Here is a 15,459-nt window from a genome sequence, read left to right on the forward strand (position 1 = left end):
TATTACACTTTGCAAAGAAACTTTTTTAAAAGTCCATACTTTCTAGAAGGTTAAATTTGGGGCAGAATGAATCACTGGGAAAGTATGTATGGCATAGAAAATTGTCCTCTCTGAAGATCAAGCAAAATGTTAATACAAGTGATACATTTTACCACTCAAGTACTGCAAAAAAGTATTTTAATAGGCTTACGGGTCTGGGCCAGTAACTAATATGCAGGATTGGGGCACAAGTACCTCTGGGCGAGTGGGTGGGGGGGGGTGCGCATGCACACACGTGCGTGTGTGTGTTCGCACGTGTGTGCGTGTACGTACAATGGCATGCACTTGCACTCACGTGTGCCAGTGTGATACTCAGCATTATAAGTTAATAAAATTTGGAATGTGTGGCCCAAGGAAAGCTGCAACATGTCAGCATTTGTTTCCCCCTCTCTCCCCCCCAAAAAAGAGACCAAAGTTTGAATTTCAAACATGTGTCTCAGAACCAATAGCCTAAAAGCTGTCTGTTCAAAATTGTGACAAATTTTATCTCAATTTTTTTTCTTGAACTGTTTGCACTGAAGTGACCCAAATGGATATGTTTTGAAAGAATGCAACATTTACCAGCATTTTTCTACTGTTTTATGGAAGCTGAATGTTGGGTCATCAGTCATTGTCTACTACAGAGCAAGCTCTCTGGAGGACTACACTTCCCACATTTCGATACAAACTCAACTTTGTGGAAGTTGTACTGTTCTAAGATGCAAAGCCCCTAGTGGAGTATGGATACCCAGACTACAAGCCCCATAGGTAATGTGTTTGGAAAATGAAAGTTCATACAAAATTACATATTTCGGGTCAGCTGAATAAAAGAAAATAAAGTGTACATAAGTTAAACTGTAAGTAAACAACAAGTCAGGTTTCAGTTATTTTATTGCAATTTTCATCATGAATGATCAAAATAGACCCTCCTTCAAAATTCTGTTTTCATATTCTTTTCCTCTCTCTTATGCTTCCTTACTTACGTCAAGGAAAAGACTGACTTTCAGTTGAACTGACCTCAATCAAAGAATATTTTATATTTTCCTTCAAGAAAATCAAAAATTTTCAGCAAGATAGAATTTTTTAATTTGATTTGCAAGAATGGTATTTTCTGGAAAAAAAAAAAAGAAAGAAAGATTTTCTAAAAAAAAATTACTAACTGACTCTGTTAACTGCAGCTCTGCAAAGAAAACTGGAAAGTAATAAAACTGACATCCTTGGCAAGTATCTTGCTTGATAGTAATACCAAAGAGAAGGGGGTTTGTAACAAGGCATGAAATTTGTTATAGAAAAGAAAAATCATTATTTGTTTTAATTAGTACCTCAGACACTGTGGGATACATAGCAGAACATAAAGATGATACATCACAGCTACAGAAAAACTGCCCAGGAAAGGGAGTATGCTAGCACCAAAACCCCAAGGGAACCAAACAGCTTACTTAAGGGGTTGTAAAGTTTCTATCTTTGGGTTCAAAATGGCTAGAATACTGAATTCTCTGTGGTTTGCTATCTAGATAAAGACTAGGAAACTGATCATTTTCATAAATGCTCTATTAAAACATACTGCTATACAGTGTACATAAGTTAAACTGTAGGTAAACAAGGTCAGGGTGCAGTTATTTTATTGCGATTTTCATCATGAATGATCAAAAATAGACCCTCCTTCAAAATTTAGTTTTCATATTCTTTTCCTCTCTCTTATGCTTCCTTACTAATGTCAAGGAAAAGACCTACTTACTACATTTTTTCTTACTGGCTTAGTTTTGATACTTTACTGTGGCAAAACTGAGCTCTTTTCTACACAAAATGGATCTCTTGGATATGCCATTTTATGTTTTATTTAGATAGAGGATCGTGAGAGTATAGTGGTTCATACTGCACCCTTGGAGCATATTGGACTTCTGTTTCTGATTTCAAGCACATCTGAACTTAAATAAGCAGGTGTGTAAGAACTCTGAGACATTCCAATAACATATATTTAATTAACATATATACATGGTTGGTATTTTATATTACAACATAAGATTAGCAGTTTTTCAAGCCAAGCATGTATGGCAGTGAAGGAAATCTAGATTGAATTAAGTTACCAACATACTCATGCTGGAGTTTAAAACAATAACAGAATTATACTGAAATTGCTATTGCTGTGTTACCATATGCAGAAAAGACAGGCTGTGAAAATCCAGCACTACCTCAGGGGAGAAGAATGAGGATTGCCATAGTTCATTTATAATTTTTATTTGCAAAAGGATCTCTTTGTTTCCTGGTTTTGATTAAACTTTCTTTCTGTTCTTTAAAAAGATGAATGGGCAGGGAAAGGAAAGGGCCAATGTTAGTCATGGTTGACCTGCTTGGGAATTTGATTTGATTTGGAGATGCAAAACTCAAAGGACTGAATGCTTATTTGTAGTTTCTAAGAGCAATAACCCAAAATGCTGATGTCTCCCACTTTCTTCATCCTCATGTCCTCCTTACTATTCTCTCCCCTTAATTTTTATCTGAGTTGGTAGCAGAATCTACCTTTCCTTCTCTAACGGCAGCATCATTTAGTAGAGCTCACTCTGTTATACAAGTCTTCCGAAAAGTTCCTTCTCAGACCTGCTTTATACCCCAAACATTTAGTAGCAGCAGCAGGAGCAAAAGTTTTCTAGAGAAGACTTTGTATTCTACCTGCCAACAGCAACGATACTAGCAGAGCCATTTGTACTGAAGAGTCTGTGCTGTCAGGAGCTCTCATGTAGGATTTGAAGCTTTCCAGGTGCTAGGAGTCATTGCTGGGGAGCCACGGCCTGCAGCAACAACACAGACAAGTACCAAAAAAGGGAAGAGGAGGGAAACTTACTTCAGAGGAAGAATCATATAACATGTCTGGTTTTGCTTCGTGGGAGGGACGAACACTTGGGTCAATTCCAGAAGTAAAAAGCAGCTTTTCCTTCAGAAAATATTATAAATAGAAGGAAGAAAAATATAGAGGAGCCAATACCTGTTCTTTTTAGAGAACACCCTTTTTTTTTTGTTTTTTTCTGTTTGTTTGTTTTGTATTTTTAGACTGATCCCTGAGTCTTTTTCCAAACAAACCAGGTTTATTAATCTGAAACTAATCTTAATTATTGTCAAATGTTCATTTTTCACTGCTGGTGTTCTTCTTGGAATTCCTTCCAGTTTCTTTATGCCCCTTTTAAAGTGTGGTCCCTGGCAATGAAAGCGATGTTTCAGTAGAGACCCTGCCAGCACAGAATGGGTTGCTTGCCCCGTCTGTGATATCCCTGTTAATACCGCTCAGAATACATATAGTCTTATTTACATGATTGCACATGATCACATGGCTGACTCCTTTATAAAGTCAGATGAGCAAAGTTTCTTCTACATCACTGAGAAACACAGTCAGATCCATGAGTAGGAGACCAGAAGAAGAGCTGCATTCTTACATTTCTGAAGGTGTGTTTTTTTCTGTTGCTTCTTTCTCAACCCTCTCGGCACAGACAGCCTGTAAAGGTAAGATGATGCAGGCAGACTTTGATCGGTTGTATTTCACACACGGTTCTTTTTCTGGATCCCTCACTGAGAGAGAAGGAAAACACAGACTCCAATGAATTTTTTTTTCCAGTTGTCAATCAACACAGAAATATTTAAAGCTATGTTTAAATTATTACTTGTTCCCTGGGCTGAACTCAGTTAAAAAGATCACCTTTTAGTTACAGAAACAATTAGCAGTCAAGCAACACTGTTTTGATAGAAGGAAAAATAATATAATCTGAACCCTGCCTTAAATTTTGAAATATGTTATTGAGTCAGGGATCAAATACAGTAATTCTTTTGTCAGTCCCCACTGGTAACCATTGCATGCGTAGTCAGAACATTATAAGGCAAATAATTCATGCCAATGAACATTTTTTTTTATAACTTGTTAAAGAAACAGCTGTACTGTACTGGTCTCATGGCAGAAGAACATTTCATTTTGGGATGCTCCCAAAACAAGCAGTTAGATGTACATGTCCTCCAGTTCATCTAAGTGGGCACGTCAGAGAACAAACAGCTAATGGCTTGGATTGATTCCATGCTCCATTGTATGTCCTCAATCTGTCATGCGCACACTTGCCTCAGGTCGCACTGACTCAATGGCAAAGACTGTAACAGAAGCCAGGGATCCAATTCCTCTCTCTCTGCTTTGACCGCTACGTCATGTCCATGCTTTGCTGGGGAGCAATGTGGCTTAAATAACTAAATTAAAAGATTGAAATGCCTACAGAGTATCTTAAAAGCTCTTTATCATGTTGTTATAGACTGCTACAGCTGCATTTCTTCTACCTACTCTTGCAACATCCTAGAACATGGTAGCAATGCACCTGGCTACCAATAGGTGACTCCTAAGTCCTGAACTTGTTTTAGTAAATGGTATTTGCTTCAAAAGTTTAAATAAAGAAGAATCACAGGGGAAATAAAGAAGCAAAAAAGTAAGAGAAATATCCTTATTTCACTAATATTCCTTCATATATTTGGTACAATGCACACTTGGTGCAGAAACACTCTGTATTTAAAAACAAAAGCTATCCCCTCTACTGAACACACACATCACTCCAGAAAAAGTAACAGCTTAAGGGTTAACAAATGCTGAATTTTCCCACTGTAACATATTTGCACAAAGAATCCTGCTAAATAATTTTGTGCTAAGTACTGCGAAACCTCACAGTGCTCCATATCTTACACAGGGTGTCTCTAGTAGGCTCAGACTTACAGACTGCACCTTGAGTTCTGGTTCAAAGCATCAAACAATACTGCTTCTCTGCAGGTTGAGGGATTTCTTTTACACCTTCTCCAGATACAACAAGCCTGAGTTTCTTTATATAGAATGTACATTTGCTTGATTCTTCATTAATATTGAACATTTTAAATGTGAAAAGTAAGCTTTTAGCTACCTTATAACTGATGATGTGCTTCAGAGAATACATGAAGTTTTGAGCCTTGGATCCTTCCATGTTCACTGTTTTGTTATAGGTGGCTTAAGAAAGCATTTTTGACACTCAGCAAACAATAAACAAAATAGGCCCTAATTCAGAAACGCACTTAAAAATGGGTTTAACTGTCTATATGTAAGCCCCATTGCCTTCAATGGATGTAAGCATAAGTTTTAAGCAAAGCACACAGGTAAATGCTTCCCTGAACAGGACTGGTTTCCTGAATCAGGAGGATAAGTATTAATTTTTTTTTTTTTAAATAATTTGTACAGGAAGAAAGCTGCAGGGCTGATATAGTCAGCTCCACAGTTGCTGGGGATTTTAACTCACGTTTTTGTGTGTGACTACAATTGTTCCTACTGAAATGTAGTTACCATGTTGTTTACCATGTTGCACATACATCTACATCACACTGAAGTTACTGCGCAGTAAGCAGTAAGCAGGAATAAGGCTGGCATCTACACATGCAGGCGACCTGGAACTAAATTTAATCCAAAGTCAGAGTAACCCATCATGTGCCCCTGTGGCCACCAAGGGCCACCAGCACTTGGCAGCCATGTTGAGGCCAGAGGCAGTTGCCAGCACTTGGCAGCCATCTTAAAAGCAGAGGTGTCAGGGTGGGGCCTGGGTGTGGGCTCCCAGGGCACCAGAATGCAGGTCAGCTCCCACATGAAGGGAATGGTCCTGGGGCCCCCACCAGACCGATGACTGCGCCCACTCACAGCCACCGACTGGGAGTGGCCCAGCATATGCATCCCAACAGCCAAGGCCTCATAAATGTGGGCATCCAAGCGCCCATCCTGGGTGAACTGCCTCAGGACATCCTCCTCGCCCCATAGCGCCACAAGGATGCACACCTCCTCCTGGGTCCAGTTGGCACCCCTGGGGCTCCAGACAGGTAGGCACACACAGATGGGGCCAGGGCTGGACGAGAGGGAGGAGGAGGATGGCATGCCCTGCATCAGCTGAAGCGGCCCTGTGTAGCTGACCCTGTGAAACTAGCCCTGGAGGGGTGGAAGCAGCAACCCTGACAGAGGCACAGCCAGGGAGTCACAGCCATGTGCATGAGGCATTTCACCATGGTCCTGCAAAGAGAGAGGCAGGGGGTGAGCAGCAGTGGGGAGCAGGTGCTGGCCCTGGTGGCACAGTCAGCAGGGCCAGCAGCCCTGGGGGAATCACAGGGCTGGGGAAAGGGTGCAGCAAATTGCAGCCCTTTGCAGCACTTACCTGTGGCCAGGCAGCAGCTCTCAAGCGGGACAAACCCAGCAAACACAGGCTGCAGGCTGTCCAGGGCACATGGGGCCTGCTGGAGTGCTGCAGCTGCAAGCAGTTCCTGCCGGCTCCCTGGAGTGTGTGTATCATGGCACAAAATGGCTGCAAGCTTTTATATGCTGCAGCTAGGGGCTGCCAGAAAGCAGCTCAGCCCAGCAGCAGGAGAAGGGGCCAGGCAGGATTCTTGGGGCTGGGTTCCAGCTGACCCCCTACTGGCTAAGCCAACCCAGCCAAGAAGCTCCCATGTTACACATGTTATCAAACAGTAATTAATCGGATGTAAATTTGATACCTGCATGATGCATGTATCAAATTTACTCCCATGTCGGCTTAAGTTGCCATAGTTACTGTGCAGTAATTTAGGTTACTGCACTGTAAGTGTGCACAGGTAAATGCGCCCATTGTTACTGATCAGTTAACTTGAGTGACACTAAATACATCTAACCTGGAGCACAGCCATTTCTACATTCAGTGTAAATGTGTTGTTAACATTCTACAGGTGAGGAGGTGACTGTATTATGTTGATGGATGTGATGACGATGCTTTGAAAGCTATGTGTAGGAAATGAGGCCTCTGACAGCCATTCAGTTTAAGGCCCAATGGGATCTAAGCTGCAGTCCCAACAATTGTGCCTCCTGCCACACCACATGTGCATAGCAGGACATGCAGTTTTGGGATTGGGGATTAGATGCCTATCATGCCTTTCTTGTCAGTGCAGGATCATGATCCCAGGATCCCCCTGCACTAGTAAGTCGAAACCAGGTACTGACGAAATCAGCTGATTGTCACTTGGGGCTGTGGACTGAAAGGGGATCTCAAACTGGCTCCAGTCAGGTCCCATTCCCAGCAAACAATCAGCTGACTGTCAAAACTCTGGATGGCTTTTTTACAAGTCCCAGCACACAGGGACCCAGGGATCAGACTGCTGCAGCCTGATCATGGGGTCACTGAACCTAGGGCAGAGTTAAACCCTGCCCCCCGTATACCATCCAGCTGGGTGGCACACATGGGGTTTTAAAAGTCCAGGAGCATGGGGAACCTGGGATTGGGCTGCGAGGACAGCTGTGCCCTGGACCCTGGAGCTACATCATGCTAAACCATGACACTGAGCTGAGTTGGCCATGGGTTATGATGAGCCGCCATCAACAGGCCACATATTCAGTTTAAGACATGACAGAAAAGTGCCAGAAAGTTGTTACATATTATATATGGAATAACATTGTGGTTCATTTACTGTAGTATCATGCCTTAAAAAACTTTAACATGTGGCTCGGTTACTATTTAGGCATAATTAACCTGTTAATCATGTCTTAAATGCAGTGCGTGTCAAAGGCTTGAGCAAGCAGCTAAGCCTCGCATAAGAGCCACTGCTGACAACAAGGAAGTGGAACTGTAATGAAGACATGTGATTCAATAAACACAGTGAATAGAGGAAAGGATGTGAACAACAGAGAGCAGAGTTTTAAAGGAGTTCATCCAGAAAGTTATGAGAACTACAGGACTGGATGATGATATATCCCAACCGATGAAGAGGCACCTATCTTGCTACCTTACTAGCTAGCTATGAATGATAAAGGAGCCAGTCAGAGTGATACGCAGGTATAATGAAAGTACTAGAACACAGCATGAAAAACAAACCAATGGATGGAAGGCATTGGCCCAAACAGAGATACTTACTAAGATGGCCATAACAGAAAGATAACTGTTTCCATTGCTAAAACAAGGGATAGACATTATGATTACTCTTAAGGAGAGATGTGTGCATATGACTCATTAACATTAATGTAAATTACATCAGGATGGGCACATCTACACATGTAATTATCGCTCCAGAGTTTACTGCTCCCAGGTGTCGCGTCTTCACTTGCACCCAAGACCAGCTGGCAGAGGGCCCAGGAAGTCAGCCTGCTAGCCCAGGGTTGCTACACAGGTTGTGGTTCAGAGGAAATTTCATGTGTTTGAAATTTGGTTTCCATCCAAACTGAACTCACAACTAGAAATTCCAAAGTTTTCCACCAACTGGAGGTTGCCCCAGCTGCTCAGTGGAATTGATACTTTTGTCAGCTTCATGCCTGATGACATCAGTGACCTTGGCAAAAATACCAGTTTCACTGACCAACTTCAGGGGCTTCCCACAATCTATGGCTCCTGGGCAGTCCTGTCATACAGATTGGTCCAGAACCACAGACCCTGGAAACCCAGTCCACAAGTCCAAACCTTCCAGGCTCCCTGGCTCTAAGTCCTGGCCTCTATACAAGAAGTGTCAAAGGAGCCAAGCCCTGATTAGACCCAGGGTTCGCTAGCGTCCCAGGATTCCCATCCCTGGCGCACTCCACCTGGCAGTCCCAGACCTGGGGTTCCACTAGGTAGACCAGGTTATAAAAAAGATATTCATTGTACAGTTTCAGGGAAGGCCAAGGACAACACTGGATGAAAAAAGAATAGAGGGTGACTATAGCTTTGCTCACATAAATTGGTTAAATGTCACAGGGTTAAAAAAGCCATGGCTTCTTCCTTAGCATGTTCATTAACTGACATTTAAGTGCCTGAGAATCCAAGAACTGGATGCCTTATTTTGGTGCCGCCATTTACAACTTTGATCACAGCAACTTCCCAAAGTCTCTATGTTATTCTCATATAAATCATCAGAACACACCTCTGTTTATCAACACATCTTCTATCAATGCAGCATGCCCTACAATGGAGGGGATAAGGCAAACAGCAGTGTGAACTACCTGACCACAAAGTATGAGTAAGTGGCACCGAACCTTAAATCCTTGCCTTGACTACGGACATCCAAGACGGAGAAGAAACACCTGTCATCAATCACCTCCTTTATAACATACAGACAGTTGGAAATTAGACAGCTGGTGTCTGTTTTAGCTAGCAGTACTTTGTTGAGACTGCATATTTTCTTTTCCAATCTATGATACGTTAGGGCTATATTTATAGCCTCCACTTCTGTTTGTACATGCTACAGGCTGTGAACATGGTCCCAATGTACATGTGCAAAACCTGTACTGGCACATAAACAAGGAAAGCTGATTGACTGACAGCCTGTTTCATGTGCAAATAGTTGTGTGTGTAAAGCAGGTATTCATCCAGCAAAGAGTGGTCTAGCGAATCCAAGCGATTCAGCTAATTGTAAGAAGGGAGATTTCCCCTGTTATCTTCCTTACTAAATCATGGGGGTTGGGGGGAGGGGTGGAATTCAGCCTCACTCATGAGATTTTCAACTTACCAGTTAAGGACCGGCACAGTTTATATTTTGAGCTAGAGTCGTCATGTCCTGAATATGAGTCGTCCTTCTGTGATTAAGAAATAAAGTATTTTAATATTTTTCTTTAATATTGTACATCCATTGGGGCATTTGTGCTTTACAAACAAACCACTTACAGTCCCTATGGACTCGGTACCCATTTGTTTTAATTTTGCTGGGAATATACAAGAAAAACAAAATGAAATGCTTCTAAAGTTTCATAAAAGCAAGGGTAGTTTTTGGTGAATATTTATTGACAATTGTTTCATAAGGAATAAACTATCAAGAAGGGATTCAGGACAGGAATGAGAAGGACTCAGCTATGACTGAACAGAAACAGTGACAGGCCAGGTACATTTATTCCCTGGCTTTATGCCAGATAGCCAGTGGAAGGCTTGTAAGGGAGAGAGCTCATGCTAATGAGTGTTTGGTCCTTTTTGCTTTACAACTAATCTTCATTCTTCATGCATTTCTGGTAGCACAATGCAGCCTGAATTGTTTGGTATTTTTTTAAACAGGGAATAAGTCCCTTATGTAGCTGCGATTTGGCATCTAGGCCCAGAAGCCGAGACTGCCAAATCACTTTGGACACCTCCCAGCCCAGTTTTCTGTTTTGTTTTGTTCCTTTTTTCCCCTTAACCAGGGACCCGATGCCCTCAATCCACTGCTTGCCGTGCAATTGACAATTTTAATAACAATGGTTTCCGGGTTGAACAGCAATGGCCTAGCTCCCTGGAAAGGCATCCCCAAAGCATTCAGCGACTCTCAGAGCATGCTCCATGGAGTACTCTGACATAATTACTACAGGCAGCATGTCATTTATCCCCATGGCTTACAGACAGCTCCAAAGGAGCCACTTAAGATGGGGAGGGGCATGCATGTGTGTTGGCAGGAGCAGAAGGCTGAGTGCTACGTTCCTTGGCTGCATGGGCAAGAATTTCTGGGTGCTGAATAGTAATTGTTTCTTGCACTGAAGCTCTGACAGGACCAGGTCTAAGTTTGTGTGTTAGGCTGGATAGTCAGCTTACACGGCAAGGACATCCAGCATATGCCCAGTACTAGGCATCGTGATACCTATCGACAGTAATCAAAAGTAGAAACCTAAATCTCTGAATTGTCAATACATTTCTCACTCCATGGTGGAGAAAAACAAGACCCCAAACTGAACTCTTTAGAGAAAACAGATGGTCTCAGGGTCATGGCTCTAGAACAATAATGACAGCCTGTTTTGACCTCTTACCTTAAACAAACCATATTACGAAAAAGGATTTTATACTAATAAACAATAGCACTTCTGTTTCATGGCTGTAGCAGGACGCTCAACACTTGGGTCCTAGCAGGCAATAGCTGGCGGATCCACATACCCCAAGAGTCCCAAACTTTATCCCTGCTTCTCATATGATACTATGGAGAAGCAACACCACCATGGGACTCTGCAACTGACCTGATCTAAGCAGCACAGCATGAAATTCAGATAGTACAGAATCATCCAAATCCCCAAAGAAACATCACGTAACTTAGAATAAATGAAAAATGCAAGAAAAATGCTATACACACTGACAATCCACGAGCAGAAAAAGATGTGAACTGAATGGATCAAATATATTTTTCTTTTTGAATTATTCATTTAACTCTAAACATAAAATTTATTGAGGGTACTGGAATAGCTTTTCTCTAGCAAACTGAAAATGGAAGATGACATCCACATTTCACTGGTGTTGAAAGTGTTAGAGCAGTGATTCTCAACCAGGTGCCACAGCAGGATCCTTGTAGGGGTGACTTGCAATACTATGTGTGCAAACACCTGCATGTGACTTCAAAGAAAAACCCAAAGGCTGCATCCTCACGGGTGTGGACGTTTGTTTCTCCAAGGACAACTAGCAGCAGGACACCATGTGCCACTGCTAGTTGTCCCCGGGGAATGCCTGTGCTACATGCCCTCTGAAGCACAGCAGGTTACCCCAGGTGAGGTAGGGGAGAACTGGGCTGGCCCCAGCAGCCTTAGCTGGGCTCATGGGGTCCTCCTGGGGCTACAGCAGCAGCCGTCTTGGCCAGCAGCTGTAGTGTGGCTCTAGACAGCCAGACTCTAGTTCTGAGCCACATGTGCTGCCCCAACGTGCACTCCTCTCCCTTTTTCTTTTTTTTTTGCATGGTTTTTCTTCACCCTTAGATATCCAGGGATCAGAAAAAACCCTGCATTGCTCCCTTGCAGTGTGGAGAACAGCATGGCCATGATCATTGGGATACGGCCAAAGATTTCAAATAGGATTCCATAGCATCAAAACATTCTGGTGTGTTGTGATCTTTCTGAGTACTTTGCTACAGAAAAATTGCCCTGCTATTTTTCCATAGTCAAGAAATGAATAAAGCTAAGAACAGGCATTCTGTGAGGGGGATCTTGAGCCTATCAAGGGGTGCTTTGGGTCTAACAAAGGGTGCCTTGGGTCTAAAACAGTTGAGAACCACTGTGTTAACAGTATCCTCTTACATCTAACCCCTATCTCCTTCTTAATTCTTAAGATTCTTCTTAACAGTTACAGAGTTTATGAAACACAAAAGTTTGTTTCATGGTTCTTTTATTTCAGTTTTGGTTTGTGAATATAATTGTAATGGTTCCATCTTGTGGTGAAATGCAGAATAGAATACTGCAAAGACATTTCTCTAGTTTCATGATCTGTGATATGCCTCAGCTAAATCCTTAAGAGTCACATTTTTCCCTTGGGGACATTTAAAGTGGCATATGTGAACTTTGGCTGCATTTAGCTCTCAACAGTTTCTAGCTAGAGTTCTTGAATTTTTTTAAATTCTAAAGCCTTTTTTGTATGATTATGGAACATGGGTACCAAGTTGGCATAAAACTAAGTCTAAACGGCATATTTTAAAATGTTGGATATAAAATGTAAAACTAGCTCACTAGTTTTAAGGGTGTTTTTCTCTTTCATTGAAACAACAAAATCATCTTTACTATTTCAAATGTTCTAATTTGTTGGTTCCTATTATCAGACAACAACCTTCTAAGCCTTAATTTTGTACTTTCAAGTAATTGCATTGAGACTTTGTTAGAACACATAAAAAGCAATGGTTTTCCTATCTGTAGTAAAATATGACATAAATAAAGCAAGAGTTGCCCACAGGTAAGTGCTTCTATTGGCTGCAAAAAGATTTCTTGCATGTATTACATTACTCATATGTACATTTCTGTGATTCAATGGGCATATCTACATGTGTGCTTTAATCTGCAGTAGCCTATTTTACTGCGCATTAAAGTGTTATGTAAAAAATTGTGCAGTTATGCTAATGCACAGTAAAATGGGCTCCTGCGCATTAAGCGTTACTTAAATACTATGCACATTCATTACTGTGCATTAAGACAGTCTAATGTGCATTTCTTTAGTACCTCACATTAGAGATATTAAATTTAATGTGCATTAGAAAAAGTGCCTTAATACACATGTAGACATGCCCAATGTTTCCAGGATCAGGATCTAAATACTTCCATTTGCTCCAGCTAGAGTAAAAAAAAAGCAATTAGTACCAACACATGGTAACATGACAGTCACTGTAAGCATAAAATTAACATTGTGTTCAGCTTTGTAATGCCAACAACACAATACAAAGATCCATTCTGCAGTGCATGGGCTATAATGATGTGCGCTACTGATTGGAGATCCATTTGCAAAGATCCTGTGGCAGAATCAGGATCATGTGATTGTGTCTGCGGGTGACTACTTGTGTCACAAGTCTGAAAGATGAATGCAAGTAGTACACATCATTTTTTTTACAAGCCATGGTAAATACTATACAACTGTTCTGGCTTTTGCTTCTCCCACTAAATACCCTGGCAGTATCCAGTCACCTTAAAAGTCCATTACCATTAATCAGGAAAAAAAGTCTGAGCCTAAACATTTGAAGTTTATACCATATGCCCTGCAATACCTAACAGAAAAAAACAGAGGATGTCAATGATGAAGTGAAGGATTAACAGTTGAATGCCCTTATTTATTGTATATAATCTTGCTCACAAAATTAGCATTAGCTCAATGTATTTCTTTTAAAATTTAATTATACCAAATGTTCTACAAGAACATGCCAGGTTCTCTTCTATCTATTTTGAATTATAAGTATCAATCAGCATGTAAATGATCAAATTATATCATTGCAGTTGTTTGCTAAAACACCTTCCTGCGAATGAAGGACTAGAAGTAGAAGCATTTGGTATATTACTTCAGATCTCGGTAGGCTCATCAATGACTGGAATTTCAGAAAAGAAGTCAGAGTGAAATAAAAGCCTCTGGCTGTCTAGAGGTTCTTTTCCTAGCAGGGAAAAATCTCTATCTAAATAAAGAAACATTAATCATTTATTTTAAAATGTTACGCTATGTTCCTCCTGCTTTTATTACGTGCATTAAAGGCTATGATTTGCCCTTGGAGTCTTTGCTGCAACTCAGCAAAATATTTAAGCATGTGCTTAATTCCTACTGAAGTCAATGAGGTTTAAAAACATGCTTAATTGCCTCACTCAGTTTTTGTGAACTACCATAAATAGGTTTTGGAAGCTAAATAAGATGGGTCATACCTACTGCCATTAGAATCATTTAAATGTAGGCTAAAAGAAACCTCAAGAGATCATCTAGTAGTTCATTCCCTGTATCAAGATAGGATTAAATATACCTGGACCATCTCAGATAGCTATTTGTCTAAATCATTTAATTGGCTTCCATGGACGTAATGGACTGTGCTCCACTCTTTGTAAATATGTGCTTGCATTTAATCTTGAATTGTAGTTACCTTTCATGCTCAGTAATGAATAGTTACAGTAAAATATTTTGACTATTTCTTTTCTGATACACAACATGAAGGGTCTTGGGTTTATGCCAGTGGTAGATTTGGCCCTTAAGTGGACATCTTACAAATTAGATATGTGACATTTCTTATCTTTTCAATTCTTCAAGGCTTTCCAAAACTATAGCTAGCTTAAGAAATAACAAAATTCTGACAGAAATAACAAGTTCACAAAAATGGTTCTGTCCTTTTGAAGGAACTGAAGGGTGGGGGATGTTTACAATCCATCTGTGTTTGTAACAACTTGTATACCAAAGGTTCAGCCTTTTATGAAATCCTCCCTGAAAAGAAAACATGAAAAATAGACCACATACTGTAGGAACCAGGTCTCAGGTAATAACAGATTATTAAATAAATAACTGTCCTCACACTGATAGATTATATGATAACTGGAAGCTGAATTGTGCTGTACAGGGAACTACAGTTCACTTACAAGTTAGTGGTCTGAATTTTTCGGATAACTCAGAAAGTCTCCTAGTCACTAACATTCAAATCAAGGTCGAAGGACACTTTTGTATAGGCATTAGGCTATGACTTTTTTCTTTAAACCATTTTGTTTCTAGAGCTCAGTGCTAACTTTTATATCATCGGTACTTGATAAGAGACTCCTCATCAGTGAATATGCAAGAGAACGAACATGAAATGTGCACCACACTACAATTAAAAGGTTTTCTAACCCTTCATTACCTCCTTTCCAGAGTGAGCCAAGTCACTTTTGTTCTTTTGCAACCGAAGACTCCTGTGTCTGAGGATTAGGATCTCTTTTGCCTGTTCCTCTGTCCCAGTCTCTCCAGGAAGCGTGTGCCTGTTGTATGCTGGCACCTGCTCACATTCCACCAAAACATAGATGTTAAACTGAATGTATAAAACGTCTGCTATATTCAACATAAGATGACTCAAAGAAATCTCCATGAGGAATTAAAAAAGCATCTTCCATATCCATTAAATGAGAAAAGGCTTGTTCCAGCTCTAACTGGAGTCAATGAGAATCTTTCTATCAGCTTTAATGGGGTTGGGTTCAGCACCATATGTAGTACAAGTATCAGTTTTTATGGCCAAATTCTGCTCTCACTAGTCCCAGTGTAAATGTGGAGTCTTTTCACTGTCTAGTTT

General features: G+C 40.8%; 1 protein-coding gene across 1 annotated transcript in view; it reads right to left on the minus strand.

Annotated features, from left to right (window-relative positions):
• Positions 1-1,162: 1,162 nt before the first annotated feature.
• Positions 1,163-15,459, minus strand: part of LOC109310852 (sodium/hydrogen exchanger 2-like) — a 61,590-nt gene continuing 47,293 nt past the window's right edge. Inside the window, exons 10-13 of the mRNA XM_019536183.1 lie at positions 15,034-15,168; positions 9,487-9,553; positions 3,447-3,579; positions 1,163-2,807 (exon numbers count right to left, since the gene is read on the minus strand). Coding sequence (XP_019391728.1) covers positions 2,780-2,807; positions 3,447-3,579; positions 9,487-9,553; positions 15,034-15,168 — 363 coding nt within the window. The 3' untranslated portion in view covers positions 1,163-2,779. The remainder of the gene's footprint in view (positions 2,808-3,446; positions 3,580-9,486; positions 9,554-15,033; positions 15,169-15,459) is intronic.

This window comes from Crocodylus porosus, unplaced genomic scaffold (genome assembly GCF_001723895.1).
Source record: "Crocodylus porosus isolate Cpor-Errol unplaced genomic scaffold, CroPor_comp1, whole genome shotgun sequence".
NCBI lineage: Eukaryota > Metazoa > Chordata > Crocodylia > Crocodylidae > Crocodylus > Crocodylus porosus.